This window comes from Barbus barbus (genome assembly GCF_936440315.1).
Source record: "Barbus barbus genome assembly, chromosome: 19".
NCBI classification, from domain to species: domain Eukaryota; kingdom Metazoa; phylum Chordata; class Actinopteri; order Cypriniformes; family Cyprinidae; genus Barbus; species Barbus barbus.
Window position 1 is genome coordinate 25,861,505 of NC_136747.1, and position 12,703 is coordinate 25,874,207.

General features: G+C 36.1%; 1 protein-coding gene across 1 annotated transcript in view; it reads right to left on the reverse strand.

Annotated features, from left to right (window-relative positions):
* Positions 1-1,165: 1,165 nt before the first annotated feature.
* LOC306885705 (nectin-2-like) overlaps positions 1,166-12,703 on the reverse strand; it is a 138,059-nt gene continuing 126,521 nt past the window's right edge. The window contains exons 7-10 of the mRNA XM_079442422.1: positions 10,209-10,344; positions 9,966-10,023; positions 8,129-8,230; positions 1,166-5,429 (exon numbers count right to left, since the gene is read on the reverse strand). Coding sequence (XP_079298548.1) covers positions 5,226-5,429; positions 8,129-8,230; positions 9,966-10,023; positions 10,209-10,344 — 500 coding nt within the window. The 3' untranslated portion in view covers positions 1,166-5,225. The remainder of the gene's footprint in view (positions 5,430-8,128; positions 8,231-9,965; positions 10,024-10,208; positions 10,345-12,703) is intronic.

Here is a 12,703-nt window from a genome sequence, read left to right on the forward strand (position 1 = left end):
CCATATAATTACTGAGTTAAACTCTTTTCAGTATAAAATATAAATTGACCAGCTGAGTTAAGAGCAGCCTTAGGCAAAATAGCTCAATGAAATAATGTTCATTAACTGTTTTAAATATTCAAAGTCATGCTATTTTAATTTATTACTTGTGTTACGATTGCCTCCGAACTCACAGCCATGAAAAGATCTTATATAGCAGCAAAAGTATTACATCCATCTGTCATTTGTCAACTTTTATCCGACAAATTTTGCACAGATACATAAAGTGTACATTCAAAGGCATCAAATCCTCGAGAGCAAATAATCCTTCGCAGGGAATTTGATTGACATGCGATCTGACCAATCAGAACGCTGAATCCGCCATTTAGTCAGAAAACAAACCACACAGGAGTGTTAACAGATTAATGTCGGTGGATTTAAAATTGAAAAATGTTGTGTACTGATGTATTTTCGCGGTTGAAACAACACATGTTCATTCATGTTTATTCCATGCTATAAATAGCAGTAAAGATGAAAAGAAGATCGTTACATCACGACACATGGAAGAGACACAAAACAGTAATTATTGTTTGAATTTCTTAACAAATGTCAAAATTTGGAATCTGAGATTTTGTTTTATACCGGAAGCAACCCGCTATGTTTTGTCTGTCGTCAGTGTTATCTTTATTCTGCGATGTATTTCTTACTGTGTGTAAATATATGTGAGAGCGTCATGGCTAACTAAGGGGTAGGTCTTTGTGAAGGGTGAATTAAATAGATACTTAAAGTCTTTCAAAGTTACATATTTGTTCTGAGAACATCCTGAGCTTTTACTCCATCTAGTTTGTTTGTGGCTAAAAAAAGTGTTTTACATTATGTATGATTTATAATGCACAGTCTACCGGACATAACAGAATGAGAGGCTCTAAAATCATCTAAAATTGTATTTACCTAAAGTCCTGCTCTTAAAGTTTAGACAGCAGACTGATGTTTGTTTTCAGAGTCTGACATTTTCACAGTTCAGGAGTTAAACCAGATCTTGTGAAGGTCTCTCAGATGGTAAATCAATAAGCGGATGCCAAACACTTTTTTTTTGGCATTTGGTAATATCTCATAAACTGTGGTATATTACACTGGGATTTCAGATCAACAGTAGGATGATATTATAGAAGACTCCTCACAACATGAGATTTGGGTAGTAGTTTATTAGACATCACAATGAACCATAAAACATAGAACAAGTTGCTTATGCATATAAAATAATCCCAGTCGGTAAAGAAATTAGATGCAAAAATGAACATTTGAAATAGTCACAATTCTCCCCTTTGGGTGGTCTATACAGTCAATTATTTCCTTTTGTCTCAGGCAAAACAAATCTGTCAGTAAAATGGCTCAAAACAAAGTAACAAAGGCACATCTGGCTTGACGATGACAGGGCAGAGCGCAAGCAAACATGTGGCAGATGACTTTGAAACTGTCTCTGATATGATTTGTGATAATGAAGTATAGACATATGGTAAATAAAGTGTTTGTTTTGTTTTGAGAGTACATTTGATGAATGACGAGTTGTTCAGTAACCAAAGACTAATTTTAGAGGGCCTCTGTTTTGTTAAAGATGGAAAAAATGGAAATTCTGCCTTCATTTATTCGCCCTTATGTTGTACTAGACATGCATGACTGATTTCTTCTGTTGTTTTGGACCGCACTGACTTTTCATTGTATGGACAAAAACAGCTGAAACATTCAAAATATCATCTTTTTGTATTTTACAAAAGAAAAATGCCAAGTTTGAACATCACAAGGGTGAGTAAAAGATGACAGAAATGTCATTTTTTACTAAACAATCCATTTAACGTTCTCCTTTGATTGTCTTTAAAAATTCAAAATGGCATTAAAACTTCAATACTATTTAAAACTATACATAATGCATACAGTATGTAATGTGTATATAAGACAGAAGCATTTGAAAAACATAAAAAAATACAGAAACTTAAATAAAACGTCATTTTAAAAAATGAAATCACAGTTTAAAACACAAAAACCCTTATGCATGAATGTATAACATACAGTGATTGTCTAATACTGCACCATTTTAGCGAATGGCGGTTGCGTGAAGGCGGCCCGTTTGCGCGTGAGAATAACATAAGCAATCCCCAAATCTCATGCAGCATGCAGACGTACATTCCCTTTATCAGAAACAGTGACGAGACCACAACTCAGCTAAAACGAGACGACAGGTGAAAGATTGTCGTGTCATGTCGAGAATAAACGTTTTGCGAGAATCTGTAATTTTCTGCGATGTCCAACAGGCCAGAAGATCAGACGGCGAATGTGATCGATGGCTAATCAAGAATGAGGAGGGCTCGTTAATTCATCTAGGTGAACTGTACCGTCCATCCATAGATCGGTGTGTGTTTGTCATGACGACTGCACACCTATTCATCCATTCGCCCATCTAAAGATCCTGCATTTTATGTGCTTTGTGAATGTGCAGGCTTCTGCTCCATGCGACTGTTAAAAAAGCTGTCCGTTCGAGTCTTTAGTTCGTTGCATCACTATGGTTTTGATATGAGTTCTTTGGCACAATTACAACAATGTATTCAGACGCAATGGCACAATGAACTATCGACAGCTTTAAGTGGATGTGCAAAGATTACATTCAAGAGTGAAAGACACGAACAGTGATGGAATTACTTGCCATGCCATCCAAGAACCAGCGAAAAGGCCAGTGAAAAAAAGAAAAAGACGACCATTTCATAAACTACTTCTGTTTCTCATCTGTGTCTTAACGGAATAGCTCATCCAAACATAAACTCACTCTTACGTCTTTCAAAAGTCATGACATTCTTTGTCCGTGGAACACAAAAGCACATGTTTATTAGCTGCTCTTTTCCATACAGTAAACCGCGACCAAAACCGGCAGACTTTTCAGTGAATATTTGTTACGGTTCAGTCTGTCAGTAATAAAGAATGAACATTCTTCAAACATCTCCTTTTGTGTTCCACATAAACTAAATCATTTGGTACAATATAAATGAGTTTTGAGTGAACTGTTCCTTTAAGAGGGATTTTCTCCAATTCTTACATTCAAAACTGACACTTATTTTCGAGAAAAACTAGGAATAAGAGCAATAATGATAACGTTTGGCTAAACAGACACAACTGACGCTCTGTGGCCAAGAAGAAATCAGTGATACATAGTGCATTTGAATATTATTAAAGACCACATAGAATCAAAATCTGATTTTTCTGGCTTTCAATTCATGAAACCAATATATATACACATTAGCGGCTAAAAGTTTGGAGTAATTATGATTTTTGTAATATTTTTGACAGAAATCTCTTATGTTCATCAAGGCTCCATTTATTTATTTATTTAATCAAAAATACAGTAAAAATAGGAATACAATGAAATATTATATATTGTTTCCGGTTGTAATATATTTTAAAATGTAATTTATTCCTGTGATGCAAGGCTGAATTTTCAGCATCATTACTCCAGTCTTCAGTGTCACATGATCCTTCAGAAATCATTCTAATATGCTAATTTGCTGCTTAATTATTATCAGTGCTCAATTATCAATGACAGTTCTTAATATAATAAATGTTGAGCATTTTTTTTGCTGCTTAATAGTTTTGTGGAAACCATCATACATTTTTTTCAGGATTATTTAATAAATGGAAAGTTCAGTGAATAGCATTTATTTGAAATCTATACTTTTGTGTAACATTATAAAGCTTTAGAATGGTGCTTTATTACAGTTTCTGTAAAACAATATTAAGCAAGATTTCAATGTTTTTTTTAGCATATTAGAATGATTTCTAAAGGATCATGTGACACTAAAGACTGGAGTAATGATGCTGAAAATTCAGCTTTGCATCAAAAATAAATTGTCAGTATGTGTTAAAATAGGAAACTTACTTTAAATTCTAATAATATTCCACAGTATTACTGTTTTACTGCACTTAAAAGTTTTGAACGAGAATGTCCCGCCCACAATACAATTCATAATTCATGTGATGTAACTAAAACCCACTGACTATTTTAAAATGGACTTGATGTTTTTGACCTTCTAAAATGAAGTTTCAATGGGAAATATGTCAGTGCAGAAGAAAACTGTGCTCGTTGAGATTTCACAAGGTCTTTAACATTAACGTTTAGCATCAGAAGGCAGAAAATTAAACTCTTGCCAAACGTCCTATCCCCTTCAACATCCCTGTATGCATATTGTGCTTCTCATGGCCAGAAAATCGGGGAGCGAGGAAAGGTTGCGACAGGTGCCCACTGTTTTTAGGAAAGCAACCAATCATGCCATGCAGATTATACAGTAACAAAATCCACACGTATCAATAAGTAAAACATCAGCATACGACTTTAGTAATACCCGTTAAAAGAAAGTTTCAGAAAGTGTACACTTTTTCATTTTGCACCCCACTGGTATTTTTTGGATTTCTTTGCATTTTTCCTTTTTTGTTTTGTTTTACATATTTTTTAACGCATATTAGACTGGCTATATATATTATTTCCTTATATTATTTACAGAACTTATTTGGTACTTTTAAAAAACAATGAACACACCAAACAACCAAAGAAACAAAAATAAGAAAATAATGCATACATCTGTTTTTAGGTGATATAATCGATCCAAATGACATCAAATATAAAATATAAAAATACATTTTTGCTGTATGTAAAAATACATTGCATATACCACAAGACTTTTTCCCTCATCACAGAAGTTAACGCACGAAACCGACGAAAGCTAAAGCTTAAAAGAGCACTACACCGAGATCACAAAATAAAAAATACAGATCATAAAACATAAGCAACGTTTGACAGTATATGCAGTGTATTTTAAATATATTTAGACCTTTCTGACTGTGTTTGCTGTGTATGTTTTTCACGTAACCAGGATTAAAATATATGTAGCCCAAAAGTGAATAATGACCGATTCGCATGGTTTTGTTTTATCATTAATTGCTAATCAAAGTTTGCTTGATTAAAGTACTAAGAACATGTTTTCATACATGGTCAAATGTCCAAAATCCGATCTGGTCCAAAAGGTTTGAATGTTTTATGAACCATCCACAAAACCATGAGAATAGGTTAAAAGGTCAGTTAGCCACGTGTGAAAGAAATGGATGGGTTTGTGCCCGAGCCGTGGACTATAGCCGACTGTGCTGTAACGGGCGTCCGCGGCTGGGCAGGACGGTGGCAGTGCAAACCGCAGGCACAGCCTACGTCTTTAGACCAACATGGCCTTGGACACGAAACTTTCTTCACGGGCTACGTTAGAATAGTTAGCTTCGACGTCATTCTGGTCAGCTGGTTCGTACGGTGGAAGGGTCTCGTCGGACGTGTCGCCCTTTCCGGGAGGGTGTCCTGAGCCGTCCCAGACAGTGGGAGTACCGCCGTTAGCCGGGGGGCCGGTGTTGTCATCATCTAGATCCTGAAGCACACACATGCAAAACAAAGCATGATTTGAGCACAATTAAATTCAGAGACTTGTGAGTGTAGTTTTTAGGAAAAAATCAGCCTCGCAACTTTTCATTTTCCATCGGTCTTAGTGCACGATGTAACTGCAGAAGAGTCAAGCTTTAAATAGGAAAATTATCGAAATTCATTTTTGAGCGAGATGCTAATGGTCTAATCCGATTCAATGATCTATGCTAAGCTACCGCCAGACATATGCCAGGGTCATATGATGTAATTTCATGTTTTCCTTTGTCTTTGGTGTGTTATAAGCTGTATATATAAGATCTATAAAGTCACAAATATTAAAGTCTCAAACCCAAAGAGATATTCTTTCTAAAAGTTACAAAAGACTCATTCATGCCTTCCTAAAATGCCTCATTTAAACATGCCCCCACAAATTTGCATAACACCGCCCCAAATGTAAACGCAAAGAAAGAAGGCGTAACTTTTATTCTCGCTGTAGTATTGTTGCCGCCATGTCGTGGAGACTGTGTGTTTCAAAATACGGTAAGGGGTGCTTCAGGTATTCGGCCAATCACAACGCACCGGATAGCTAGGCAATCAGATCACACCGTGTTTTTCAGAACGATGAGCTTTGTAAAAATCAACGTTGCATCGTCATATAACCCCTTTAATGTAATAATATTAAACTTAATATTATACATAATTCATACATATTAATATACGTTTAATAATATTAAAATATTACAAGATTCATATTTATAATGTAGCATTAGTTCAAATCTGTAGAGTGTAAAGTTATTTAAATGCATGATCCTTAGAAAATAAGGATAATGAATGAATGAATTAAAACCAATGAATCACATTTCCCGTAAATTAATTTCAGACAGCTCCTCTGATCATAACAGCAGTGTTGTGGTTCTGTCACGACACACACGTCCGGTTCAGACACATGTAACCAGCTGCACGTACACACATTCACAATTCATTACAATCACTGAGGTGCTACTAATGCTAATTTAATAGTTCCTCAATCGGTCATTAAGCATCAGTATAATAGCTGAAGAACAGAAGCGCGCATTCTTATTTATTAGAGTTAATTGATACCGAATGAAGATTCAGCAGATAAAACGGTTTGATAGAACACTTCACCTCCTGACTCACAGTGAGCCCAAATTTAATTTAAAAGTGCTAATATAGTGTGATGTTTATCTCGTGTGTGTGTGTGTGTTGCTGTCTGAGAGATGAAGCAAAAGTTGGTTTCTAATTATGTGAGGCGAATGTTCTTTTTTATTTCTCAGTTATAAGGTGATGCCAGTTTCAGCCCCGGTCAATTAAACATTTTATCATTCATATTTATAAATAAATAATAACATAAGTTAAAAATATTATACACAATTCATATTTATGAATATATAAAACAATAAAACATTTTAATCATTAAATATGACTATTTATAAATAACTATAAATAATATAAATACTTCATTAAGTAAATTTAACAATATTAAAATATTAAATATAATTCATATGATGAATAATACAGAACTTTTATTGTGTGGAGCATGTTAGGAATACACTACTTCCAGCACAGTATAGAAAATATGTCTGAATAAATATATTACTGATATGATTGTATATCAGAGAAACAATAATCATGATTAATGACATGAATGATGCACACAAGCACACGATTATTCCTCTTTTGTGTGCCTGTGTGTAATTTTATTGAAATGAAATAAAATCACTAAATTCTTCCTGTTGTTCCAGCTCAACTTCCTTTTGGGGTGTGACCAACTCAATTTAAATTCGCAAATTAAATGGAGGCAATTCTTAAATGCTAAGTGATGCCCGCCACTGCTGGCTGAATCACCTAAAACAATAAAACCGAGTCCCCTGGGGATTTGATCACAAAGGTAAGTGTCTCAGTCTGGCCTTCATACACAGACCCGCTGTAGTAATTGGCTTTACGGTTATCATAGTTGATGAAATAACCAGCTCATCATATTAATCCACATAAAAGACCCTTTGGCAGTGTTAGTACATGCCTCACATCGCTATGAGTCACTACCTTTCGCCGTTAGCATACGCATATAAAACGCCTGCTGCAAGATGGGGGTCTTTACTACCCACTGTGATATCAGTAAACTGGTATAAATGAGCAATATCACACGAGTAGATGTGAGATATGGCTGTATATCTGCACGGCTGTGATTCGGCCGTAGGTAATCACAGTATGCCGATATACAGCCATATCTCGTGTGATATTGCATTTATACAACAGTTCAGCGGCACGAGTGTGTAAAGACATAAAAATAACAAGAGTGTGTCTTTAAAAGCCATCTTTTGTGTAAAAAAGCCAAACTGTTTTGTACAGCTAAAAATAGACCGATAGAATTTACAAATGGCCACACTCATTTTTACGGTAAGAAAAAGGTGGATAGCGCAGGAACCTACATTTTTTATGGTATCAACTTCAAATGGTATCAACGTCAATTTGGAACACAATTTAGCATATTGATATAAAATCAAAGCTATTTTAGATTCCAAAATATTTTTAATACAGTACATTTTCTTCACAGTAAATTTAAACTTCCATAACTTTTAATGCTTAACGAAGTGTTAATGAATTAAGGATAATTCATTTTCACATCTATGTTCAGGAACAGAATTCACAGCTCTTCAAAGTAATGTTTACTCAAAGTCTTCTTACCGTAACAGGCTCGGCAGAGTTGGTTTCGTAGTAGCTTGTCTCGTAGTTGCCAAGCAGCTGAGTTTCTGTGATGGTTGTGGTCTTGTCTTGTGGTTTATTCAGCTGTGAGAAACAAACACATGGAATGATGATTTCAACATGCACACTTTAGGAGTTGCTTGTGGATCAGAGGAATATTTCTTGTCATTTACTCATCAATAAGTCATTCCAAAGACTTTTGATCTTCTGTAGAACACAAAATAAGGTATTTTGATGAACGATGGGGAAAAAAATAACATCAGACCTTCATTGTTTGGGCAAAAAAACTCTAAAATATCTTCCACAGAGGAAAGTCAGCCACACAGGTTTGATGGAACATGAAGTTGAGTAAATGACAGAAATATCAAGTGTTTGAAATTTCAAAAGTTAGAATCTTGTTCAACTACTAAGTCTTTTCTGCTCACCAAGGCTGCATTTATGATTAAAAAACACAGAAAAAAGTAAAAAATAAGTTTTCTATTTTAAAATATTATAAAATAATTTATGTCTGTGATGCAATTTTCAGCATCATCGTCTTCAGTGTCGCATGATTCTTCAGAAATGATTCTAATATCCTGATTTGCTGCTCAAGAAACATTTTGATTATTATTATTATCAGTATGTTGGACATTATCTCGATGGAACTCTCAACTAATGTGAAAACTGTAAATTCATGGTTTTCAGCTTTTAATGTTGTGTCATCTTTTCTAAAATCTTTGTAAAAATGATTTTGTTATTTATCAATTAATATATTTTTATTATTATTTTATTTATTTATTTATTTTAAGTCTACCAGGTTTTTGTTTTGTACTACTGTTCCACAGAATAAAATTCAATAAACAGTTAACAAAAGAATTATCATCATCAATGGCGAAAACAGTTGTGCAGCTTAATATTGGTGTAAACAGTGATTTTCTTTTAGGATTTTTGATTAAAACATTCAAAAGAAATATTATTGGAAATATTACAAATGGCTTAACTCTCACTTTTAATCAATTTAATGCATCCTTTCTGAGTAAAAGTAGTAATTTAAATAAAGGAAAAATCTTTTTGGAAGGATATGTATGAAAAAAAAAAAAAAAAGCTAATCATAATGTTTTTAACTTGTCAAAGGCAGTATATAGAGTGAACTAACCTCTTACTGCTTATCAGAATCTTACTGCTGCTGCTATTTTGAGCAAACATGAAGAGAGATCTCATAATCACATATTTTAAGGGTGCTGACAGGTGAATTAATCACAGATTTTTAGGGCAGCCGAGATGAAAGATGCCTATGATGTACGTGTTAATTTGCCTGCGCGCACACACACACACACACACACACGAACATGTATTCACACACAAATTTCGCACCACCCACACACGTTCTACATTAAGCTTCAATCAATACACATTACCCCCATGTTAACCCTTTCTTTCTTGACTGTGGCCCGAGGGCAGCATTAGGAATTCTCATTCTCTTCGCTCCGTTTGTACTTTACAATACAAATTTGTTTCAAATGCAGTCCTGTACCAACCGAGTGAACAGGAAATAATCATTAACCAGAGAAAAATGCAATTATCCTATTCTGAGCAATGTGAATTTCCTCCCCACCCCAGAACTAAGCTTGTTCTTCAAAGGTTTGAATTCAAAGATCTATTTTATGGTGGTTTATGCATATGCGTCTTTTCACCAGCTCTGTTTTAATCACGGCGTGTAGCCTGGAGAATTGTAAGTAATCTCAACATTGTATTATGAAGAAAGCTCAATACGTCGGAGTTGAAAGAGAATGTCAGATGTGAGCGCTGAGAGGTGACTGATGGAGAAAAGTCCGCTCACCATTTCTGTCGAGCTGCCAGATGTCATCGGAGGAGGCGGCTTGTGTTTCGGGGGACCTCTGGAAAGGAGATACAACGGGATGTTTAGCTATAACTGTGGTGCGCATGCATGCTATACCTCATATATATATATGAGAGGCACAAAAATAGCTTGGATGTTCTAGCCAGGAAAGAAATAGAGAGCAGAAAATGGATGTTTGACGTGAATGTGTGATAGTGTTTGTGGGTGTGCGTTCACACTCACTCTCCGTTCGCCATGCTCTGCCGGCGTTTGTGGTACATGGCCACACCAGCGCCGATCAAACACAAGATGATTATGGCGGCAATGATTCCCCCGATAACTGGCCCCGCGCTGCTGGTTGGTGCTGGTAAAGGTTGATCTGAAACAACCAAAAGATACATACAACCACATTTGTGGGTTTTCTGTTCTCTGAAAATACAAACCACTTATGTGACCAGATATATGAGAATGAGGACTTGTGAAAAGTTGCATTTACCACCGATGTTTCTTTAGTTTATCTATCTCTCTATCCATCCATCTATCAGCCAAGTGAGGATTTTAGACCCGATATAACAGAGGAGAATCAGTTATGAGTGTTCATATCCAGGTTGTGTGTTATTGAGAACCAAATTGAGGACCGAAATCAGGAAGATTTTCTCCCATCAAAATCAGCACAAAAAATACAAATAAAATGTGCATATCTGCGCCTGGACATAGCCGACGGTTTACAGTGATTACACGTATAAAGATGTTGAGCGGGTCACACAGCTGGTGCCTGGTCAGCATCACACGGATCATTTCAGTAGCACGGTTCGATCCGCTTTTGGAGCATTTGGTTTCTCAAACAGCTGGTAACTACATAAAACAGGCTGTGTGACTATGACGAAGGATTACTGTAATAGGTTTATGTTGTTTGACATGCAGAGGCAGCGGATTTTAACATTTCTAAAATAAATACATATAAAATCAAGCGTTCTTGCTCTTATGTGGCAAATGTGCTCCCATGATTCACACGCAGGCATTTCCAGGTTCACTGAACACCAATGAGGATTTTAGACCCAATCTCACTATATAAAAATATAAAATCTGAATTCTGAGGCGAATCAGATAAAAGTGTTCATAGCAGGGAATGCACTGTAAATTGCAATTCTTTATCCTGTTTGCTACTACAGTGCAAATTCAGGAACTAAATTTGAATTATGGTAGCAAACATAATGAAGAATTGCAGTTCAAGTTTAAATATGTACAAAAAAACTCAAAGCAAATCATAAAACTATTTTTTTATCTAGAAAAGCAAAATTTGGGCTTTGAGAATGAAAGATTCAGTGCTGGCTTGTGCTGGTAAAGGTGGATTTGAAAGCAAGAGGCACTAAAAATAATCGTTGCGAGTTTTTTGTTCTCTAAATGTAAGTGACCAAACAGATGACAATGAAAACTTTGATTTACACTGCAAAACCTATTGTTTTAAGACATAGTCAGGCCCACACAGAGCACTTCACAGAACTGGCCCATCATGATAGATCAATAGACAGACAGAACGACAGATAGACAGACAGATCTCTTCTGTGGAAGGACACCTCACATCTAAGAATGCATTACATGTGTTAAACTGTCATTCCTTTCATTCCAACTCAACTTCCTGTGGAATGTGGCCATTTCAATTAAAATTCCAACTGATGAGTTTTGAATTTTGCACAACTCTGGTCTGCATGTAGGTCAGATGACCACATTCCAGATACCAGCTGTACTTCGTTTAAAGCCACATTTAAAAGTGGTCCAAATTGGGTGTGGAAAGAGACATTTATCATTTTTTTTTTGCTGTTCCAACACCATTGTGATGTCCACCATTAGTGCCCTGGACCAGTAAACCCCTTTGAGAACTAATACACCACCACTCCTTATCTTTGCCTTTGCAGTTAGACATTTAAAGCTGGAGTGATAAGGTTCTTTGTAGTGCGGCTCAGTTTGATGAGGTATTCAGAGGCAAAGCTTGCTAAGACTTGCTGCTGGGGTGGGTATGCTAAAATTAGTAAGTCCCACTGCTCCCAGAGCGACTGATGAGACAGAAGGGGAGAGAGAGAGAGAGAGAGAGGCGAGTGAGACGGAGAAAGATAGACGAGGGGACTGCCATCACCAAACCTCTTTATTGAAACGTTGTCCATTGTCGTGCCAATAAAACGCTCTTGAAATGAGGTATGCCGATTGGGAGTGATAAGAAAGGACAGGAAGATTGAGCGTGTTTGGATGGAAATGACAGTGCAGTACTGCTGCTGTCCTCCAGGGCTGTCATTTCTAATGCACGTTTGATCTGCAAAGTCACAATGGTGAGCTTTCTGTGAATTTCAGCTTATTTTGGAGGGATCAGATTAACTCTATTTCCAGTGCTTGTAAAGAAACAGATGTGCTCATCGCATGCACACACGCACACACTTCAACATGTAGTCACACATACATTTCTAATATAAAACAGATTTTTGATGAAACCGGGGAGTGAGCCACAGAAACACATGAAAGCTCTCACAAAGAGAACTCGAAGGGGGGGCGAAAAACAATATTGGGCACTCTTAAAAACACCAGTATTTCAACAGCAGGATTGAGCTAGAGAGATCAGATGAACAAACGAAGAAGAAAAAAAACCAAACTCTTTATTTGATAAAAGCTGATAGCCACACAGCATGAGACCTTCGGCGATCGTTTTTTACCGCGCTGTGTTAAACAAGAGCATTTGTTATCAATGT